Genomic DNA, 24414 nt, shown 5'->3' with positions numbered 1-24414 from the left:
TTTGCAAGGATTTCCAATAGAGATGGCACTCTGGCATGGGGATCTAATAAATTTGGTGATCACTATACTGTGTTGTGTGAATTTTCTTGCTCTAGGTGGATGTTGTGCTTATGTTCTCAATCAAATAAATCAACTGCAGATTTTATTTTGACATAGAAATATAAATTCTGAACACGGCAACAATCCCACAACAAGCCCCAAGGGATAGCTCAAATGGTCGAGTTCCCGTTGCTAAGCACTTTCCCAGTTGGGAGGTCACGGGGTCAAATCTCCTCGACGCCCTCGGGGTTAGGCCTGTTAAGATTGGCCGACGGGCAGATCCCTTCGGGTGGAACTGCCCCAATATTTACCGTGGATGTAGCGGCCACTCAGTGACCGTGAACCACAGCTTCATATAAACAAACAAAGAAAAAAAAAAATCCCACAACAGCTTGAAAACAGTATATAGTGGAAGCATAAATCAGTGCAGAGATGCACAAATGATGTCTCCTTCTACATCAACTTTTCATTCCTTAACCAAAGCTTATAAGGAAACTTTCACAAATTGCCTAAACCTAGTAAATATACAACCTAGTCAAATCACCCAAGAAGTGAGTCATATTGCTAACATAGAAAGTAGAGCCTACATAAGAAACGATGAATAGCAATGTACAACTTGTAGAACCTATTCAATCTCATTGTAAAAAGCCATATGGATCTGTACATACCTGTTGTACGCTACTATTGTATGGCCCTTCTTCAACCTGCTTGATTACTAATCGAACCCCTTCTTCATGTTGTTGCTTTCCCTCCCCTAGATACTTAGTTGCTTGATTGTTTAACTATGAACAATGCCTCTCCACCTTGCCTTATTAATGCTTTACTAAGACCCCAATCTACCAAAACCCTAATCTTATTTTGAAATGTAGGAAGAAGATTAAATCTAATCTAATGAATTAACTAAAAAAATTAAGATATTTCACTTTATACTAAGTGAATTACAAAGTAGAATTAGTGACCACTTTTCCAAAATGATTATTACCCACCAAAAAGTGGGTAACTTATAGGAGAAAATGTCTCTCCTCCTTGAAAAACTAGCTAGCCAGCAACCCTATATGATCAACACATAACATGATGCCAGGACCCTCCACTTCTTGTTCCAATCAGATTTCTCTCTTCCATCTAACATTCCTTCTTAAAGGAAGTTGGGTCATCCATCGGCAAGTACTTTAACCATTTTGTAGTCATATACTTTCACTTAATGTCATGGCCATAATAATATGGATCAAGGGGAAAACTAGATGATTGACCAATCTTGATTATATTCTTCTTCCCTCACTTCACCTAGGAAGTTAGTATTGGACTCTAGTCTAATGGGACCTCCTCTGAGGCCTTAGTGTTTTAGGAAGGGCACTACTGTAGAGGCTTTGATTGAAGTAGTGTGTCCATGATATTTTGTACTTTACCACTTTCCATCTTTCCCTATATCCATTTCCATTCTTTAAACTAGTGGTCACTAGTCATGGGGATTGGCATCCTTTCATTCCCATCCTTGAGTCTAAGCAGGAAAACTTTGCACTGGAGGTTGATGCAGCTAAAAGAAATATAAAAAGCATAAGAAAACCACAATGAAAGAAATGATAAAATGCAAATGATGGTTGGGACATTTGATTAGCGTGTGGGAAAAAACCTAGCATGAACTCTACCCTCCAGATTAGCCATCACCCAATTCCTCAAGCACATGATGCTTCATTTACTAAAAGGAACCCTTGTATTGTCCCAACCCTAATGAGTGGTAAACTAACTCTTCATTAAGGGATATTAAATGCAAAATCTCAAAAAACAAGGTTAGGCTTTTGAGCTATGCACCCAAATCAAAGCTAATTATAAAAAAGTAAAAGGTGCACCAGAGAGGTGAAAAAAGCAGGCCCAGGAAAGGTGCAACTCATGCCTCCATGATTGTTCCCTCCTTACATTATGACCTCCATTAACTAGTTAGTTGGCTAAGGCACCCTGCCTTGAAGTCATTCCCATTCCATTGCCACCATTTCCACACACACCCCTATGAATTGATGGTCTAACTAGGGACATGTCATTTCCCCTTGGAGGTTGGAAAAACCTAATAAAGTTATCCATCTAACCATCCCTAACATAAGGAGGTAACCTGTTCACAAGACCTGATCTAGTTAGACATTTGAAGGTGAGCTTTGTGTGAAGCATTATTGTGCCCCCAACATTACGTATTGCCCACTATGATGCATTTATGGTTATTGTACCTAATGATTGTTGATTTTTTTGTAAGGTGGTTTCATCACAACAGCAGAGGCCTCCTGGGAGATGATTGCCCTCATTTCTTAGCAACGTTGCAAATGTCATTTTACCCATTATATAGAGAGGATGTGACCTTATTAATGCACCGTTGCTTATCCAGAGCAAAGCATTGGGCTACTTGATGACCCAACATGATGCCTAACACTTCAATGTACCCCCCGAGATGTTGAAACACTAGGCCCATGAAGCTTGGTTTTGGAAATACGGATGATGTTCCCATTGGACCCAAGTCGCCTTGAGGTTGGCCTTAACATTGTTTGATGGGTGTTGTTGTTTCGGAGCTAGTTACCCTTATGATGATAGGGGAGGGCTTGAACATGACTTTTGAGCTCCAACACTTGAGTAGCAAAGTGCCACGTCACCCCTCTTGCCCTTTAGAGCGTGACGTTGGGCACCATGTGGCATGGAGGCACTTGGAGCTTGGAGGTGCGCCCATTATCATAGAGCTACATCTTGGAGTATGGAGCACTCATTAGCCCACTTGACACTTGTTTGTGGCATTTAGAGCTCATTTGGAGGATGATGTCATAGTGGAGGAGGTCTTTCTCCCACACTTATGGGGATTTATGGCATTTTATGTTATGTTTTTGAGTTATGAGGTCGGCTTGTAACCTCTCTCTTGTGGAACACTCAAAGTAAACTTGTAATTAGGGCTTTTCGTTGTATTTTTTGTAAAATGTGGGAGTTAGGTATCATATAAATAGAGAATTCTCCACTCATTTCATTTCATCATCATACATTCTATTATTTTCCTCTCTAAGAGAGTGCAAGCTAGTCTATTTCGCTACTATGGGCAACATGTGATCTATTGATGGTGTGACTTTCTTGTGGATTCAATTTTTTCAAGGAGATGTTATTCTCGTATTGAAATAAGTGCCTTTTGTGGAGAATTTTGTAGGTTTAATGCAATATCATTTTGCATGTTGAATTTATCAAGTAGGGTTTCTAACTTTCTATTTGTTCCATGACTAGATGTTGAACTTTTTGTTTGAACCTTACTACATTATTGCATGTAAAAGTGTTCTCATAAAGGCCTATAGGGAAACTTTAAATGTGCATTCCCTATATTTAGTTTCTCCCCTCACAAGATTTATAGTTAGGATTTTAAAATGGATGCCCTAGCCATTCCCCCTTACTCCATCAAAGTCTTTCCCTGGAATTTTAGCCATAGAAGACTCCATTAAACCATAGTACAATAAGGCACTAAGAGTTGGTGTGTTGACCATCCATAAATTTTACTAAATTTCGTCTTCCTTCTCTCTCTCTTAGACGTCTAGGTTAGCCACTAAGGTTTCTAGAGCAAATTTATGCATAAAAGCAAAATTTTGTGGATGTTTGTGACACATAAATTACAATTTGCATGTATAAATTGTGTAAAGGCAAAATCTAGCATAGTGCATGGTTGATACCTCCTACTTAAGGCTGACATCACCTTCTTTTCATTGTTAATACATACCTAACAGCCATGGAAAAAAGTTCACTAATCTAATCCTAGTCTTATTGGAAGATCTTTGATCCTTTGTTGTGGAATATCATTTGAATATTTTTTCTCAGGTTGTTAATAGTTATATTACATTGTACACCTTATCATTGCATATCTATCAAACCCTAACTTATAACAACGTTGTCTTTGGTCTAGGCATAGAGCATTTGAACCCTAGTATAGAATATCTAAGTCTTTCTACGTTTGTCGATACTCTATCCAACATTGTAGACCTCTCATTCATCACCTTGAGCCATTGTATTAGAATATCTTTTAGGTGATCTAGGGAAGCCTCCCCTATGGTTCAATACCACTAAAAAACAGGACAAAGGTTGTTGAGGTGACAGTGGCAACCCTTTCTCCTGTTGCCATAACGGCTGGTCCCACCAAATGATGCTTTGCATCAAGCCCGCTAGATTTTGAGGTAACAATGACCACAATAAACTGTCTCAAACCACTTCCCTACATGTTTATAAATTATAGTGCATATTGAATCCTATGCAAGAAGTTCCTGTTCAAGCTACATTTCTCAACACTCTCTCTTAACAAGGAAAGAATTCTACACCAATCCAAGTCTATCTTTGAATGCTTCAGACTTCCCTTTCACTAAGGGCTAGGTTAGAATATCAACTACTTATTGATCTATGGGATTGTACTAGAGCTTCACTACCCCCTTATAAATCATGTCTTGTATGAACTGATATCTAATCTTTATGTGTTTGAACCTATTGTGAAATACCAGAGACTGAGAAAATTTGATCCTACCCTAATTATCGCAGTATATCACCATGGGATCCAACTCCTAATAAAATAATCCTATAAACAACTTGTGAAGCCAAATGCCCTCACCACTAGTGATACTTACTACCATTTATTCTGCCTCCATTGAGCTAAATTCCATGAAATGTGCTTCAAGTAAAACCAAGATATCACCACTCGTCTTAAGCTAAACGTGACCCTAAGGTGCTCTTCCTATCAATTGCACTACCTACCCAATCCAAGTCTATATACCCTTGTAACTTCACTTCACCATCTCTAAGATATCTCAAACCCTAACTCCACTTTACCCCTTATGTATCTAAGCACATATTTTACAGTTGCCTAATCTCCTATCTTGACTCCACCATGAACTACCTCAAGGTGTTCATTGCAAAACATATATCTGGACTAGTATTGACGAAAAACATCAAACCTATAACTTCATTTACGACATAAGGTCCACCAACTCTAAAATGAGCTATCATCTTCTTTAGATTAGTGATCATAGGTGTGGCCATTGGTTTGTGGCCCTCCATCAAAAACCTCTTCAAGGTTTCCACTACATACTTACTCTGCCGAAGGAAAATCAACCCTGGTGTCTTCCATACCTCCAAACCCAATAAGTAATGCATCTTGACAAGCATCTCAAACTCAACCACCCTATCTACTTTGCAACCTACTATAAGCTTCTCTAAACTTGTACAAAATAAGTCATCTATATACAACACCAAAACAAGCAAATCAATCCCAACAAATATATAATGAAGATCTATTTCGCTTTTGGTGAATCTCGTATTTTGCAAATATCCATCTATCCTACAATACCATGCTCTTAGTGCCTGATTGAGCCCATACAAGGCCTTCTTAAGCCTAGAAACATGTGAATCATTCCAATTTACCTCAAAGCCTTGAAGTTGTTGTATGTACACTTCTTCCTCAATGATCCCATATCCTCCACCCAATAAATGAAACTTGAAACATAACAGTTATAATGGAAGTGTACTTGGAGATTAAAGAAAAAGTCTCCTTCAATCCCACTTCCTCTAGTTGGGAGAAACCTCTTGTCATAAATTAATATACACATGCATAGGTGATTTCTCCTTCTACATCAACTTTTCATTCCTTGAAGCTTGCAAGGAAACCTCCACATACTTCATAAACCTAACAATTCTATGACATTACCCAAGAAGTGAGTTGTACAACTATCACAAAGGGTACAACATGAATAGAAAATGAGGAACTACAGTTGTGCATCCTATGTAGCATAGTATAGATCATATAGATTTGTACGATCATGTTGTATGGCACCCCTTCTACAACTTAGATGGCCTATTGATCAATCCTCTTCTCCATATCGCTAGATTCTCTCCTCTAGTTGGTTATCTGCTCAACTATTTAACTTTCAACAAAACCTCTCTATCCTGCATTATTTATGCCTTTTTGAAATCCTGATCTACTAAACCTTAATATGATTTTGAGATGTACGGTTGAGATTAAACCTAGTCTATTACAATAGTACATTAAATGCACTTTATTAGACTCAATTGTAAAACATAAGATATTTCACTTTAGTAAGTGAATTACAAATAAGATTAGTGACCAGTGTTCCAAAATGGTCACCAATAAAATGCCTCAAACTACTCCCTGCATGTTCACTTTGAAACCTGTGCAAGAAGTTCCCATACAAGCTACATTTCTCAACACTCCCATTTAGCAAAAAATGAATTTTGCACCATATGATGATCAGGAAGATATGATTATTGATTTGTTTAAACCATCTTTGAAGCCTATAAGGAATCTTTGAATGTGCATTCCTTATAGTTAAATTTTCGCCTCACAAGGTAAATAGTTAGGGTTTGAAAAGTGGATGCTGTAGTCGCCCCCCCACTCCATCAAAGTCGTTCTCATTGAATTTTGCCCTAGAAGACTCCATCAAGCCCATCAAGGATAAGGCACTAATCATAAATTGTGTTGATCATCCATTCAATTAATTAAATTCCTTCTTCTTTATCTTTTTCTTAGATACCTAGGGTTAGCAACTAGGGTTTTATGTTAAAAATTGCTAAAAAGTCAATTTCAGTTTAATGTTTATGGCTCATAAAGTAGGAATTGCATCAATAAATAATAATAACACAAAATCATCGTTGCATGGTAAAACCCTCCTCTTTAGGGTTGATGTCATCCTTTTCTATTTATGCATGTTTTCAGCCATAAAACTACAATAAAAACCCATAATCCTTTGTGTCTATTTGAAGGCCTTGCTTCCAACAATACTTTATCTCATCTTATAAACATCATATTTATCACCTTGAGCCATAATCATTGAATATTTTTTAGATGAGTTTATGGAAGCCTCCCTTGTGGTCAAATACCACTAAAGAGCAAAAGAAAGGTTGTTGAAGTGATAGTGGCAACCCTTTCTCTTGTTGTCATAAGGTCTGATTACACCCAATGGGGCTTTGCACTAGGCCTGCTAGATTTTGGGGCAACAGTTCACATGAATATGAGAATCCATTTAGTGCCATGTTCACTAGCTTTGCATCTACGATCTTCTCCCCAAATGCTACAAGTTGATCATACAGTTATGTGACATGCATTAGGTAAATGATGATCAAGTATGATTTAGACATTTCTATAGATTTGAGTTTGCTCCACAAAATCATCTTCCCGTTTATGTTCTCACTCTAACAGAGGCCAACTAAGCCATCAACCATCTCCTTTGCAATAGTCTTCCCAGATATATGAGGAACCAAATGATCCTTTATAGTTTCCATGATCATTCATTTGACTTTAACTTCCTTCTTCTTGTGGAGTTGCCAATAATTGTGGATCTGTAGGTTCAACCACCACATATTTGATAATGCCCCAGAGATCATTCTATTCCAATAATAATGTTACCCTAAATTTCCAAGACAATAAATCTAGCGCATCATCATGTTTGTCCTGAAATCTGAAGATAGCTTATGCCATCTCTCAAAAAAAGTAGTTATGCACAAAAATCAAGGACAAAACATCCTGCACAAAAATCAAGAAACACTGCAAAATTGTTATACAGCTCTGTTATACAACCCTCTTCCTATTCTCCAAATCTACTAAGTGCAACTTATGAAGCCCTTAAATCGAAGAGTAGCATTGATATTATGTAAGTTGATATTGCGAGTTTCTAGAATACTGTGTGGTATCATTAGGGTGCCCAACATTTCAGGTGAACCCTTCACCCATCTTCAAGGACCAAAAGCTCAAAAAAAGAGTTATGTAAGTTTTCCATCCCTAGGTGATTGTTTTCCTTATGTTCTCAATCAAATAAATCAATTGCAAAATTCAATTAATAGAGAAATATAAATTTCAATTGCAACAACAATCACACAATAGCTAGAAATCAATGAATAGCAGAAGCGTGAATTAATACAGACATGAAAAAATGATTTCTCCTTCTAGACCAACGTTTCATTCCTTAATCAAAAGCTTATAGGGAAACCTCCACAAACTGTTGAAACCTGGCAATTTTATGACCTAGTAAAATCAACCAAGGAGTGAGTTGTATGATTGTCATGGAGGTTACACAAACTAAGAACTACAGTTGTACAGCCTGTACGACATTGTACATGTTGAAATTCCCTAGAACGAACAAAGTTCGTTCTTCAAGTTTAAATGCTCCAGAAGACTTGGAATATGTAGATCTCCAATGAGGATACAAGATTATATATTAAAATGTCAAAATAAGAATGATGTTTACAAATGAGAATGAGGGCATGCTTATATACCCTAGGCAGGTGCCTCTTCATCGAAGGTCGTGTCCCATTTAAACATACCTCTTCAGTACTGATTACTAATTAACTTAATCATTACTACAATTATCATCATTATTTATATTTATATTATTTATATATATTTTATTCATAACATTGCCTTCCTCCTCAAACATCTTTGTCCTCAAAGCTTATTGATGAAAAGGCTTGATCTCTTTTTTTGTTTCGAATGTCTTCTCATCTCAGAACTATCATCTTCGTTGATACAAGTTGATATGATCCTTGGAGTGATATATAAAACTGTCGCACAAAGAAAGGAACTAACCATCCTACATTAATCTTCTGTGGAATCTTTCAATTACTAGAAACTTGTGATGAATTGTTATCATAGGACTGGATTGAGCTTACTTCAATATTCTTTGGAACATCGGATTGTTGTTTATGTTCTTCCAAATACGTAGCTTGATTCAGTTGTCTCAGTGTTGCAGGGGAGCGCCCCCCCCCCCCTTCGAACCCGCTCCCGAAGCGCGCTCCGGGCGGGAGCGGCTCGGGAGCGGGTCGGGAGCGCGCTCCCAAAATCGCTCCCGGACGGGAGCGATTTTCGGGAGCGCGCTCCCGTAAAAAAATTTGCGCTCCCTGGTCTGTGAGGGAGCGATTCAGGGAGCGATCACTCCCGCGCTCCCGGAGCGTTTTTTAATGCCCGGGAGAGATCGGGAAGCGATCGCTCCCGGGCATTAAAAAACGCTCCGGGAGCGATTTTAAACAGGCCGGGAGCGGTTCGGCGGAAAAAAAAGAAAATCCGCCAGACCCGAAATTTATAAAAATTTTAGAAAAAAAAAAAAAAAAATTAGTTTATAAGCCCAATGGGCCAAAAAAAAATCATTTCAACTACATTGAGCAAGAGATTGAGAGCTGAGCAAGAGCAAAGGAGCAAGGAGCAAGAGCTGAGGAGCAAGGAGCCAGAGCTGAGGAGCGAGGAGCAAGTGCCAAGGAGCGAGGAGCAAGCCTGCAGAGGTAAGTAACTTAATCATTTAGTTAGTTTAGCTGGTTAGGTAGTTAATTTGGTTAGTTTAATTTACCTGTTTGAGTTTAAAGATCATTAATTTAAATTAAATTAATAAATTAAATGAATTAATCCCAATAAACTAAATTAATTTGCAGATTCAAGACTCAAACCCTACAAACATCAAACACCATAGACCTGGGGATATTTATTGGCATTTTCCTCTTCCTGGTCCCTTTTATGGTTATTATTGTGGTGGAGAGTAGGAAACGGAGGGGGCCTCAAACTGAAGAAGTGGATGAAGAAGCCGGAGGAAGTCAAATGGGTGAAAACCCCAGTGAAGAGGAGGTGGAGGAGGGTGAACATGAGGGTCAAAAAACTAAACAAGACCAAACTCCATTGTGGAAATATGTTCACAGGGCTGAAACAGGGAGAGGGGGTGGAACCACTAAATTTCATTGCCCCCATTGCAACACTGATTACACAGGCTCATACACCCGTGCTAGAAGACACCTCTGCGGGAAAAGGCCATGGGATGGAGAGAAACAAATAGGAATCAAAACTTGTGACAAGGTGTCAACAGCAGATAGAGCCAAATACATAAAGGAAGAGGAGGACGCCCAATACAGAACAAAAAGATCAAGGGGTTTCTTTGAACCAATCTCACCATCACAAAGAACTCCTTCAACATCCTCCCAAGGCAGTGGATATGGACATGGAGGCACAGGGTCATCATCTTTAAGGCGTAGAACCATATCAGATTTCCTTGATGAGGGGTGTAGGAATGATGTGGATTCAAAAGTTTACAGGTTCCTCTATGCATGTGGGATACCATTCAATGTTCTACGCTCACCTTATTGGCACGAAATGGTTTCTGCCATAAATGATGCCCCTAAAGGATACAAGAGCCCTGGGTATGACAAGGAAAGAACTGTTGGCCTTGATCATGAAAAAGCAAAAATATCACATTCTTTGAATAAAATGACAAGTTCTTGGACTGACAATGGGGTGTCCATTGTATCTGATGGATGGACAAATGTAAAAGGCAAGCCATTGATAAGTGTTCTTGCTGTGTCCCGAAGTGGTCCCATCTTTCTAGCTGCACATGATTACTCAAACAAGTTCAAGACCGCTATCAACATTGCAGAAGCATTGCTTGAAACAATTGAGCGTATTGGCCCATACAATGTCATCCAAGTCATCACTGATAATGCTCCTAATTGTAAGGCAGCGGGAGCAATTATTGAGGATAAATACCCGAACATATTTTGGTCTGGATGTTTGGTTCACACATTGAACCTTCTGTTGCATGATATTGTCAAAAACAAAAATGAACAATACCAATGGATTGGTGATTTGTAAAAGAAAGGAAAAAAAATGATAAAATTTATTACAAATCATAGCAATACCCATGGCCTTTTCCGCAGTCACTCGAGATTGGAGTTGCTGAAGATTGCGAGGACTAGATTTGGTAGCTATTACCTCACCTTCAGGCGCCTTTTGAAGGTAAGAGAGGCATTAGCTAGCATGGTATCAAGTCCACATTGGCAGGTGTTAAAGGAAAGGGCTACAAATGTAGCTGACATGGCAGGTTTTGAAACGGTGGAGGAGGCCGCTCTTGATGGGCAGTTTTGGACAACTGTGAGACAGGTATTGAATTTCACCAAGCCAATTTATAACATGATTCGGTTTGCAGATACAGACAAACCAGTGATTGGCGAGGTGTATGAGCAAATGGATACCATGTTGGGGGAAATAAAAGACATTGTTCATAATAAAGATCCCAACTTGTACAAACTGATTCATGATTGTGTGTGTGAACGGTGGAATAGGCTTAACCTTCCACTACATTGCTTGGCGTATATCCTTACGCCAAAATACTACTCAGAATCTTGGTTGGGCAAACCTGCAGCAGGGGGTGGTGTTAGGACCAAACCCCATTTAGATCAAGAGGTAACTAGAGGATATCTGGAAGCATTAGAAAAGTTGGTGCCTGACAGGGAGGAATGTGCAGCTGTGCGCCTTGAAATAGGCAGATACTTCAGTGGCAGTGGTTTGTATGGTAACTTCCATGCAATGGACGACAAAGATAAATTTGATTCTCTCACATGGTGGGAAACATATGGCGGCCACGGACTTTTGCCAAAATTGGCAAAAAAAGTTCTTTCACAGGTTGTAAATTCTTCTTCTGCAGAGAGGTGTTGGAGCACCTACAGTTATATACATAATGTGAAAAGAAACAGGCTCAACGAAAACCGAGCAGAAAGCTTGGTTTATGTGCACTACAATTTGAGGTTGTTGAGCCATTACTGTGATCGGGCTAATGAAGATCCCACATATAAAATTTGGGACAATCACCCTGAGGACGACAATTTGGAGGATGGCATTGTACATATGGAAGAACTAGAAGAGGAGCTTGTACGGGATGAAAATGAAGCAGCTGCAGCAGCCATGCCACCTCCACCTCCACCATCCAGTAGCAGTTCTCGGGGCCCAAGTCTTATTCCATTGCTGTCGCCACCTCCATCGACACCCTCGCGTGGAGGCTCTAGTTCTGGTCGTCGGTCTGTGCGGGAGACTCCTAGAAGACCACCACGACCTACTTATACTCCTGGAGACTCTCGTGGCAAGGGCCACTTGTAGATTTACAGTTTACTTGTCTTTTTTAGTTTCTATTAGACTTTAGTTTTCATAACTGTTGAGTTTTGAGTCCTTGACTCTTGACTCTTGACTCTTTCATATCATTATGACATTATGATATTTTTTGTAAACATTATATCACTGTGACAATGAAAATTTGAAGTTTGAAGTTGGGCCTTGGCAATTATAACTCATTGGTAATGATTGTGAATTATGAATATGATGCTTTGTGAAAGACTAAAGTTGTTTCATTTCATCTCATTATTCATGTTTCATTTTATAAATTTTTAACATTTCATATCATGTTAACAGTTAGAAGTTAGGACTTAGAAATATCTTCGATATTACTTCTTGTAATGGTTAAACTTGGCTTACAAGTACAACTTGTTACTTTGGTGATCAATGATGATAAATGTTATTGAATTTTCAATTCTGAAAGCTTGAAGTTGAAACTTTAATATTGAATTTGATGAATCATGATTTATAAGACTCAATATGTTGCAGTTGTAATATATATTTTACTAACTTGTGGACATGGTTGATGACGATTATAATTTCTAGATGATTGATGTGATATATGGTTCAATGATCAATTTATGTTTTTTTATGTTTTTTATGTCTATTTCATCATTCTACATGTTTTTGTTGACATATATGTATCAAAAATTAAAAAATATAAAAAATATATATATTTTTAAAAAATCGCTCCCCGATTCGCACCCAAACCGGGAGCTTCTGAAAATGGTCGCTCCCGCTCCCGCTCCCGCTCCCAAGTAACATTGAGTTGTCTACTCTTGTGATTCGGATGTCGATAGGGAATTCTTTTGGTTTGACTTTCCCTTATTAGGTGTGTGGCAATTTTTGATTTTCTTCTGGTACCGCGGTTGTTGAGTTAGGTACAAAATCTTCATTTGGAATTTTCATCATCTAAATTGCAACATGTGAGTGTATTTTTCCTTCAACTGACTTATCCTCTTCTTGAGTTGTGGTATTGACTGGTTCGGTATTCGTTCCTTTATCTTCAACTGGAGTTGTTACGACTAGCGACTTCGATACTTCCTCTTGAATATAATGTTCTAACTTGTCTTTTAACGACTTCTTGTCCTTTTTAAGCTTCTTAATTTACGTCAATGGTTTTTCACTATGGTCTTTAAGCCGAGAAACTTCTTCATTTTTTTCAGCAGTGATCTTGTCAACTTTTCTTTGCATATCTTGCAATACTTTTTTACCTTCTTGAAAAATTACTTTTGAGATATCTAGTATGTCTTCTAGTATTACTGAATTCGGCTTCACTGTAACATCTTGTAGCGTTATTTTTTTCTTTTTGTAAGAAAATATCAAAAACTTCTTCTTCGTATTCAAGATGAAGGAACCTAGGGTTTCCATCCAGGGTGAACCTAAAATAATGTCACCTTGATCGCTCCATAGGTTTTGAACTGAGAATTGTGATATGAATGTATAATCTCCAATGTTTAATTGTAAATTGGTTATTTCATATTTTTTGTTGTTATAACAGTCTAATTTTTCGATTATATTTGACTCAGGAATCACTAATTGGTTTGCGATTTTAGGTTTTATATAATTTTTATTTCCGGCTAGCGAGATAGCGATAGTAACATCTTTTCCCGCAATAGACCCTTTAATTCTAAATAGCACTAAGGCATAGTTATATATAGTTTATGGGAATCCTTCGGCCTTCATTTCCGAATTAGACTCCATTTTTTCCTTCGATAAAAAATACCCTAATATTTTGCTTGATCTTGGTACTTTTATATATATTCCCTTTTATAAGTTTTTAGAATATACTCTAATTGTTTATTTTTTTATATACATACTAACAAATGCAATAGCCCCCCCCGGATGCGGGTGTATAGACGAGCCTTAAATCTGATGGGACAGGGGTAGCGCGAGGTGGAACGACACCTGCCTACCTAGTACAGAATAGATAAATGGTTTATGAACGGAGGCTCTCGGCATTTGAGAAGCGCAGAGTTCACTTGCTATATTTCAAGTGGCTCTGGATCTCCCATCCTGTCCGACGCTCTGGTTAATGCCTTCGCACGCTCCAGCTTGCCTCAGACCTCGGCTCTCTTCAATGCAACAGTAATGGCGGGTGCTTCTCGATGCGTGAAGGGGGATTATAATTTAAGGCTCAGCCATGAGCTTGTTGTGGAGCCGCCTTCGTCGATTCATTCGCATTACTATCTAGCTTCTGGCCTCAGCTATGGTTTCTGTCTGTATGGTGTTGGCCCCGTCTTCTCTGCTGCCTCTCGTAGCTTGAAAGGGGAGGCTACTCTGAAGCTTTGCTCTGGTCTTTATGCGGAGTCGCCTCCATTAATCCCTTGGTTTATCTCTTGGGCCTCTAGCCTTCGCTTTGTCGTTCTTCTGATTTGCTCTGGCCCTGTCATTGCAGCTGCCCAGCCTCGCTTTTCTCCCGCTGCTTCTGTCTCCCCTATGCCTCGTCACCGACATAGAATGCGGTCCGCTGCGGCCAACTTCGGCGCGCGCCTTCTAGCCCTTCCTCCGATTCACCTTCCCTTTCCAGTGATTTCTCTGTCAGCCACTACCCTCGCACCCGCAGTGGGAGAGGGCGTCTTCTTGCCTCCAGCCACTATCCTGTGCCTTCTCCCTCATCTGGCTCCGCGCTCTTCACCTTCAACTACTCTCTGAACCGCCCAAGGATTACCGCTCACATTTCGGTGGTCTTCCATGAGGAAGCCCAGGAGGGGGAGTCCAGCTCTCATCCGGAGGGCCCTGGCTCTGTCACTGTTCCAACTTCGAACCTCCAGATGGGGATTGGCAGCGCATCTTTGCAGGTTCCGGATGCTCAAGCTCGCAGTGCTCAGGCTGTTGTGATGGCGCCGGCTGATCCTGGTCCTTCCGAATCTGAAGCTGCTCTTGCTAGGGATCTGCCTGATACCGGTTGGTGCCGTATAGTTGAAGAGCCTCCAGATGATTAGTTTGCTCACTGTTGCCTTGCTTTCGTGCCCTGTGGCCCATACAACTGGGCATGTTTATGTTCAAACAACTATGTGGAATTTTTGTTTATTTCTGAATTTTTGTAAACTCTGCAATTTCAAGAAGATCATAACTTGTTCCCCTGCGTGGGTTCTGATAATTGGTTCAAGACTGAGTTCCCTGACGTTGAGTTGTCTCCTTCTATGCTTATCTTGACAACTATGCCCTTCTTCAAGGTAGTGTTTTTGACTACGGTCACGTTGTAATTTTACTCCCTTTATGTTAACAGATTAATCTTATTTAGAAAAAAAACAAATGCAATAGCCCTTAATTACATAGAATCTCCTTCCCTAGCTAGTACTTTATGTGGATCTAAATACTTTCTTTTGTGAATTTTAATACCTGTTCACCACTGCTTATACGTTGATGTGAAAAAGAAAACCTTGCACCTTATTCTTTGAAGATTTTATTTTAAATACAACTTAGGGCTGGTGCGTTGATTTTGAATAATGAAATGAGGATCGACTTTTATTGTCAGTTATGAAACTCTAACTCGAACGGATTGGACTTATGTAGTTTGAAGATTCGTGAATTTTATTGGCCCAAGTGTTGAGTTAAATTAAACACTATGATTATTATAAATGGTTGTCTTCTTCCTAGCAGGTGTGACCCTTTGCCGGATGAACTCGTCAAGCAAATTTCAAATCGATCTTAATCAAACCCGTTTTGATATATCTTCCTACACAGTGGCAAGTATATTTTTACCTTTTCTCATGCAACGCTGCGATATGCAGCGTAGATTTAAAGAAGGGGATGGCGGTTGAGCCACTGTGGTCTATGGTGGCGTAGAATCTAAGAAATGGGCGCCAACGAGGAGTTGACCTGTAATGAGTATAGGAATGAGCGATTGCAGAATATGGTAGCGGATCGTGTCGCTGAAGGATGGAATCTGTAGCGGTGTTTAACAACTACAGAGGTGGCTCAACGATTGCTCAAGGTGTGGTCGAAGATTGCGGCTACGTGTTGTGGCAGGTGCCTATTGGATAGAACAGGTACTCTGACTTCCCTTTTTGTTTTTTTTTTAATTATTTATTTTCTTTTTAATTTTTTTTATATTTTTTTTTATTATTATTTTTAAATTTTGTTTTTAATATAAATTTCTTTATTTTTTAAATAATCTTTTTAATAGATATAGTTTTTTTAACTTTTCAATTTTTATATAACTCTTTTTTTTCTTCTTCTTCTTTTTAATCTTTTTTTTAAATATATATGCTCTTGCTTCCTTTTTTTCAATCTTCCTTTTGGCGTTTTTTTTCTATATTTCTTTTTTAATTTATTTTTTTTAATGACCAAGGGCCAATTGGCAAAAATGGGGAAACTGCAAAGCTTGTAGCGAAACTCTTCAACGGCATCGAAGTTGACTAATTTTGATGGCCAACAAATTTTGATGGCCAAAGACCTGGTTCGAAGAATGAGGCTCTTATACAGCGGTTAAGCAACCAAAGGATCGAATAGCTCTTATACCAAATGGAACGAACAAAGTTCGTTCTTAGATCTCCATTGAGGATACAAGATTATATATTAAAGTGTCAAAATAAGAATGATGTTTACAAATGAGAATGAGGGCCTGCTTATATACCCTAGGCGAGTAGGTGCCTCTTCATGGAAGGTCATGTCCCATTTAAACATACCTCTTCAGTATTCATTACTAATTAACTTAATTGTTATTACAATTATCATCATTATATATATATATATATATATATATATATATATTATTCATAACATTCCCTTGCACTTTAGGTTTGGTCTATGACTAGACTAGCACATTAACACACTTGCAGTGCTCAATAATGAACAACTTTGCACAGCAAAAAATATCAACAACCAAATCAACAATAGTACACAAGATCGATAGGCCCAAAACTTGTTCTTATTAGTCCATCAATAAAACAATCATAAGGCTCCTGTACCAAGGCTCGTGGCCCTTTAGAAACCCTGATACAAACTAGTATACACAGTATACAACAACTAAGGCTGAGGTCTAATCCTTCTGGCCCTCATCTGTCGATAACAACAAAGAAAAAACAACTTGACTTACTTGCTAATGTAATCCTTAACAAACAACCCTTTCAGTCTTCTTTACCCTTGATGTACCTTGTTGCAACCCACTTCCTTCTGCTACTACTAACTTATTTTTCTCTGTTGGCCTGCTCCTTTAGGCCAAATACTGCAGCCAATCTTAGTTGCCCACTTCTAGCTGATCTGGCCTCTTATCGAGCTTGGCTGCCCTACTGTAGGCCTCGGCCTACCTTCAGCAACCTTCTCTAATCAGACCTCAATCAGACCATAACAACCTTACTTGGCTCTTGGCTTCCTGTTTCAGCCATGGCCTCTTCCTATTAGCTCTTAATCTAATGCAGTAAGCCTTAACCAGGGCTCCTAGACCATAATCCAATCCTCAACCTTCTAGCACAGGCACAAACAGACTATGGTTCACCTCAAATTTGACCTCGGCTAGGTCTGTTCAAGCAGCAACATACCCTTGGCCTACAAATCAGCTCCTTGGACCCTACTCATGCCCTTGGCCAGACCTCGGCTAGTTCTAATCCACCTACAGCAGACCCTCAACCCTGGTTTTTCTAGCTAGGATAGTATCCCTTCTTACTACGGCCAATCTCCTTGTGGCTACAACCTAATCCAGACTCAGTCCAACCCCTTAACCAGATCACTCAGCCTCCTTGTTGCCTACGACTAGGGCAAACTAGTCGTTCTTTTCTTCAAACCCTAACTCAACCCTGCTTCAAATAACCCACAATCATTATAATCACACTTATGAGCCCTTAGTCTGCTTTTAGACTGTGTTTTTAGGTCACGACTAGCCAGCAACAATGTTGCATGAAGCAAGGACGCGGAAGTGTCATTTCCCAAAAATCTAGGAAGCAAAGCGTCTCGAAAGCATTTACTATATATAAACATTTTTTTATATTTTTTTTGCATTTATATTAAAAAAAATTCCAAAATACCAAATTAGTTGTAGAAGATATGGAAGCATGCATATTTGTACATAAATCAAGATAGATATGGCATCCATTGTACATTAATGATTAATTATTCCAGCATCAATCGTTTAGATGCATCAACAATCTAGAATCTAGATTCTTCTCCTCTTGTCTAGCCTTTGCCTCTACCTCGATTGTTTAGGGATATTTGTCAACATTGTCCAATTTTGATCAAACTACCTATTCCAAACTTTAAAATATGGTAGAAAAAGCTTAACATGCTTGATCGATGATTTTGACTTGATTGAAAGGTAATTTTTTGCTAAGGGCATGACAAACGAGTTCAACAATTAACACCACCAACACTAGGGTACATATAGGGCTTGGTGCTCTTGATTAAATGCTAATCACATACCCTCATACATGATATAATCTAATGAAATGCCACAATCCCATTGATCCTGAATTCCTGAAAACTATTAAGTCTATTGAATTTTGAATAGAATATGATATTCTATTTTCTCCATATGAAGTCCGATGAGACTAGAACCACTCTCAAACATCCTGGGTCATTTCATGGCAATGTTAAAAAATTTAAGTAAAAGGATGAAAATGAAAAATAAAGGAGAATGTCACTTTTACTTTAAGAATTTAACATTACCATGAGGGAGCATCTAGGAAGCATCTAAGGAGCATTAAGGGAGCACCTTGGGAGTGTCCGAGAAGCCCCAACCCAACTTAAGTCAAAGAAAAAATAAATAAATAATTTAGAACCCTATGAAACCCTATGGAACCGACTATTTCCCTTCGGATCCGCTTGGGATCCATGCCCGATCCGGCGAGGATCCATCGTCGGATCCGCGATTCGAAAAATCCAAAACCGCAGATCGGGCTAGCGCAATTCCGGATTTCTAGGAACCGTCTTCGTCAGCCTTATCCGAGGTTCTGAAATTCCGAACCGCAAATCCGACGACAGATCCCCCACGTATCCGTACGAGACGCAGTTCCTGGTTTGGATCCTTGGGAGAGGGGCGTTTCGTGCAACACTGGCCAACACTACTTAGTTGTTGGCACCTGCAACCTTCCTTCAATCTCTTAACCAGCAGACTCAGCCTCCTTGAGCAGACTTGCTCAACTCAGCCTCTTCCTAGGGCAGAAACTCTCCTTCAGTTCAACCTCTCTTGGACAATTTCTTGACCAGAAACCCTAACTCGGCCTCTTCTAAACAAACTTTCAAATTCAGTCCTTGACTTGGTTGCAACTCTCTCTCTTGATCTGTGGCTCTCTTAGGGCTAATGTTCTCCACACATGTAGTCCTTCACCATGTGTGTTTAGGCCTCTCCATTGGCCTCATATTTATAGCTCTTGTGTGAGTGACTTGGGGGTCTTCTTTGCCCTTCAAGAAACCCCTATTTCACCACTCAACAACAAATTAGAATATTAAATCATTATCTTGGGTTCCAAGCCCACTACTTTGGGTCAAATCCCAACCATTTGGGTACTTTGCCCAACAAACTTACTTTTGATGGGTTTTCTCCACTCAGAAATACCTTCCGAGCTACCCAAATTTGAACAATACATATATCTACATATTTGTATGGACATGTCCTATAACTATTGTTCTATGGCCCTTCTTCAAAATGCATGACCATTGATCGATCCTCTTCTCCATGTCATTATGTTCTCTTTTCTGATTGCTTATCTACTCAGTTGTTTAACTATGTACCATACCTCTCTATCTTGTCTTATTTATGTTTTTCTAAAACCCTAATATACCAAAGCCTTATTTCATTTTGAAATGTACGACTGAGATTAGAGTCTAAGTCATTTTGCATTAAATTCACTTAATTAGACATAACTGAAAAACATAAGATATTTCACTTTATACTAAGCAAATTACAAAATAGAACTAGGGACCACTATTCTGGAGGGCTCAGGAATGAAATGTTTTGAACCACTTCCTACATGTTCACATTGAAACCTCTACAAGAAGTTCCTACCCAAGCTACATTTCTCAAAATGTGTTCGGTCCATAAGGTAGATTGTTTATAGGAAGGGGATGTTCATAAGGAATGATGGTGGAAAATGATTTGAAAGCTTAAGTATCCTTGTAAGAACAAACTTTTATTATGGTTCATTCTTGCAAACAAAATACTCACTTTGGGTAATCTACATAGGTGAAGTTGGCAAGGCCCAATGATGCACATGCTATGCTCACAAGGAAATAGTTCATCATCGTTTTTTATTTGAAGGTCTATTTGCAAGGCTTGGACAACTTCCAAGGCTCTTTCTAATGAGAAGAGAAAGTGAGAAGATACATTAGTTGAGGAAGCTCTGAGTGGATGGATGGAGGAAGAGGGGTAAATAACAATCTTTTCAATATAACCTTTTCACACTAAAACAAGATTTCCACAAAATCATATTCCCCTACTCTTCTTATCATGTGATTCTAAAGAGTAAGAAGAAGAATGTTTATCCCTTAGAAGTGGATCACCTTATCCTTTGGGGTTCTTTGATGGTGCCTCTCAAGCAGTGTTGCAAACATCCTGATTTTATCGCAAAAAAATCTCAAAATCACGATTTTTTGGCCTAGCTTATGTTTGCCGAATTTTACAGATATTTTGGTGGTATCTTAATTTTGCTGATGTTTGCCAATTTTTATTGAATTTTCTCAATTTACACGATTTTTTGGTTTTCTGGGCACTTGCCAATTTTATCGTGATGTCAATACTTACAACATTGCTCTCAAGAGAACCCAAAGCAAAGCAAAGCAAAGTGGGAGGGATCTTATATATCAGTCAACAAAAGTGGATCTCTTTCAAGTGTGGAATAGGTTTGGCATCCAATAACAAGGTCAAGCTCTCCATTGTTTACATTTTATTGACTTTGGATTGAGAGATGGGTGCCATATGGTAAGTCTTTGTCAATGGTTCAATGGTTGAATAGGGTTTTCCAAGGTAGATACCTGTAGTTGCATCGGTTGTTATGGAAGATTGAAGACTTCAAGCAACATTTCCCTCTGTTATCCTTCATTCATCCAAGGCAGAGAAAAGAATTCATTTTGGTTCAACTATTAAAGGAAGCGACAAGGCTACCCAGGAGATGGATGACAAAAATATCTTTTAAATTAAGATACCAATTTATATCTCAAGGCTTTATTGACTGTCTCATGTTGTTTGTACTAATTGTTGGTTATCCTTTTATGAACTATCGTATAATAGCTGACTATCTTTTTTGCCATTGTTGGCATGGTGTTCTGCTCTGTTGTAGGGATTATGAACTCATTAGAATTTAGAACATGCTTGCCTTTTTGCATATGAAATCATCTCATTTTGGTGAGCTCTTGAACCCTTTTTGCTTTAAGGTAAACATTTGATATATCTTATTTCTATTAATAAATGATATAAAATACTTTCTTGGGAAAAAATAAATTTATATATATTCTTGAAAGAAAACTTAGCAGGATGAAAGATGGTGTGAATTTAGCCCCAAGCAACTCGACTGGATTGAACCTATGACCTCCCCATTAGTAACATGCCTTTAGTGGGTGGTCCAACCAATTAAACTAACCCTTACGGATTTTTACACGAAAAACATGGGGCTGGTATTCAATCATATATCTAAAATTGGTCCAAGGGGTTAGCTCATATACTTGTCGCTAATGTTGTTGGGCCATTTCCCTAGTTTTGTACCAGCCGGTGCAGGCTTTGAATTCCCTTGTGTTATGCCCACTAATATACACCCACTAAAAATGTAGGGAAGCAATTCTTGGGTTCCCCGAGGTTTTCCTTTGGGAAAACAGAAAGTTGATCATGGGGCACTTACAGAATCCGAGAAAAAAACACATAGATATATAGTAAAGTCACGCAGGGGGCACCTAAATAATTGGGAAAAATGCACAGATTTTAGTAGGAATTAGTTCTGCAGCCATGATTACTTATGTATGAATGGGCCGTGCCATAAACCAAATAAAGCTTATTTTCACACAGTAACAGTGGAAACTGGAAAGTAGCCAGATTTTACTTTTAAGGATTTCACAGGCAGTTCTTTGATTTGATAAAATGCGGAATTATTTAAAGCATAGTGACAGTGCGAAGGGGTCCTAACAATCTTTTCGCTCTGCTAGAGGCCCCCTGGTTTTATTTATTTTTGACGCCTGGAGCAGTTATCTACATCGATATATACTTGTCTAAAAGACATGGCCTCTGCGATAACCCTAGACGTTTAATGATAAAAGACATGACATTTCAGATCATACAGAACCGGTGGAACGCAGTGCCAATAAATGTGCGAGAGAGAGCTCTAAATCGCTGGGCAGATTCAGCTCAAATAAAATTTGCACTAACAATGGAAACATTGATTTTATATGCCATGAAACCCTAGTTTCGAGCCTGTGATTAATTGATGGCAAAGTGGGCGAGTTGCAGCAGGGAATAATTGAAAAAACATACAGTCAAAAACGAGAAGACATACAGTGACGGGAGCGTCAACTCTTTGGACATTGCTCTCCTCGACCAGGATCTCCATGGCCTTCACACAGAGGGACTTCACTTCCGATTCCTTCAAAGGCTCGCATCGCTTCAGTTGCTCTATTTGTCTGTCTAGGTCCGACATTTCTGTACTCTTCTTCTACTCTTGTTCAGGGTATTCCTGCAATATTTGTTTGCTTGCAGGAAGGAAAGGAAATAAGAACTGTAACTGTTTACAGCTTTCCCCTTCCCTCCTTTCCTCTCGCTCACCCAACTTTTATGTTCTCCATTTACACTGAATTCCTCGTCCTTGTATTTTCTAGATTTTCCAAATTTTATTACCATGGTGTCAGTATCTCCTCTATGGGTATGGGTATAAGAAATATATATTGTTATATATATATTTTTATGGATTAAGATAAGAAAATCAAAATAATAATAATTTAATTTTATATTATTTTTTAATAATAAAAGAGTTGTTTTAAAGTTTATAAAGATATATATATATTATTTTTTAGTTATATATTATTATTATTATCTAATTTGAAGATCACAACGAAGTCACACATTAAATTGGTATATGAGATTGTTGATTGTGGGATAAGGGATTCACTACTGGGTAAGGATTTAATTGCTAAGTCAGTTTACGAAGGTATATTATTTATGTGTATCGAATTTTTCCCATTAAGCCAAGAGGCTCATTCTACAGCCCAGTATGATATGTAAGGATGTCAGTTCGTCATCAAAGTTGAAATTGTGTTCATGTCGACCCAAACAAACAAATTAAAATCTAAAAAAAAAAAAACTATACAAAGCATTTAATTAATGTCGGCTCATAAAAAAAATTACGCGTGAAGAAATTGGATCCCTTTCGGCCCATGTTAGATCTGTTTAAGATAGATTTATGTTGGTTTTAATGATATAATTGAAGAGAGAATTTTATTGGGGATTCAAATTAGTAGTGAGAAATGAAGTTAGAATTTTCAAACTATTCTTGCACTTATTTGTATGTATTTAAGTCATTTTTTTTAGCATTGTGCTTACTTGTGTGAAATTTGAAAGGATTTATTCACGAGGTTTTTGATACATGGTGATTGGGTGTACTGTTAAGACACTCCTAGATGTTAAGTTATCGGTTCAATTCCCCGCTCTATTCGAGTGTTATTCTTGGACATGATCATGATGTAGCCTCACAAATGTCGAACTTACAAAAAAAAACATTATGTTTGTGAATCAAGCAATAATTCTAAATAAATTCATTGAGAATTATTGTATAAAATATATATATATATATAATCTTTATTATTAATTAAATATATTAATTATATCATGCAATTATAAGTGTCGAATTTAGTGACAATCTTTTTTGCAAATCCTATATTGCTTTTAATATTGCTTCTCATAACCTTTGACAATTTACTTCTCATATCGTTTTTGATATAGATCTCACAATATTTCCAATAACTAGCTCTTGAGCAACTTGCTATAATATTTGCTTCTTGGACAACTTACTTCTCATATTGCTTTTGATATAGATCTCACAATATTTCCAATAACTACCTCTTAATCAACTTGCTATAATATCTAATATAAATTTCATCCTTGGTTTTTTTAATCATCTTAAATGTTATAATATCGTTAAAGTTATATCAACTCTTGTATTGTTATTCCTTTTTAAATGAGAGGTGTCTATTATGACTCTTTTATGACAATAATAGCTATTATTCTAGAAATAAATTACTCTTTAAGATTTTTCATGTTATTTATTCATAACCGTGAAAAAGGGAAGAGGATAGATCAAATGGGAGATGGATAATAAACTGAGTACTAATGGGAGACCCTCTCATAGTGCATAATTTCCCATGCCAAGGCTAACACAGAAGGCATATTCATGACCAATAAGAACATTGTCATGGATTAAAATAAGTGATGATTTATCTAAATATGAGATAAGGTGAGTTAACATTTAATATATATTGTTAAAAAAGAAAGACGGCTCATGTGAATGTATAGGGAAAAGCAATAAATTGACTTGGGATTT

The 24414-nt window shown here is 38.1% G+C and overlaps 1 protein-coding gene across 2 annotated transcripts in view; it reads right to left on the bottom strand.

The window, feature by feature from the left end:
- LOC149239237 (serine/threonine-protein phosphatase PP-X isozyme 2) overlaps positions 1–22708 on the bottom strand; it is a 201814-nt gene extending 179106 nt beyond the window's left edge. For both annotated transcript variants that reach the window (XR_016246434.1, XM_089373354.1), the window contains exon 1: positions 22378–22708. Coding sequence is in view for 1 of the 2 variants with exons in the window: in XM_089373354.1 (XP_089229480.1) it covers positions 22378–22518 (141 nt within the window). In the remaining variant the exon portion in view is untranslated. The remainder of the gene's footprint in view (positions 1–22377) is intronic.
- Between the last annotated feature and the right edge of the window lie 1706 nt (positions 22709–24414).

Source organism: Pinus tabuliformis, chromosome 8, assembly GCF_031772625.1.
Source record: "Pinus tabuliformis cultivar Carrire ecotype Pingquan chromosome 8, CPIR1, whole genome shotgun sequence".
Classification (NCBI taxonomy): Eukaryota; Viridiplantae; Streptophyta; class Pinopsida; order Pinales; family Pinaceae; genus Pinus; species Pinus tabuliformis.
Note: the sequence above shows the minus strand (reverse complement) of the source record. Positions and strands in the feature narration are given on the sequence as shown.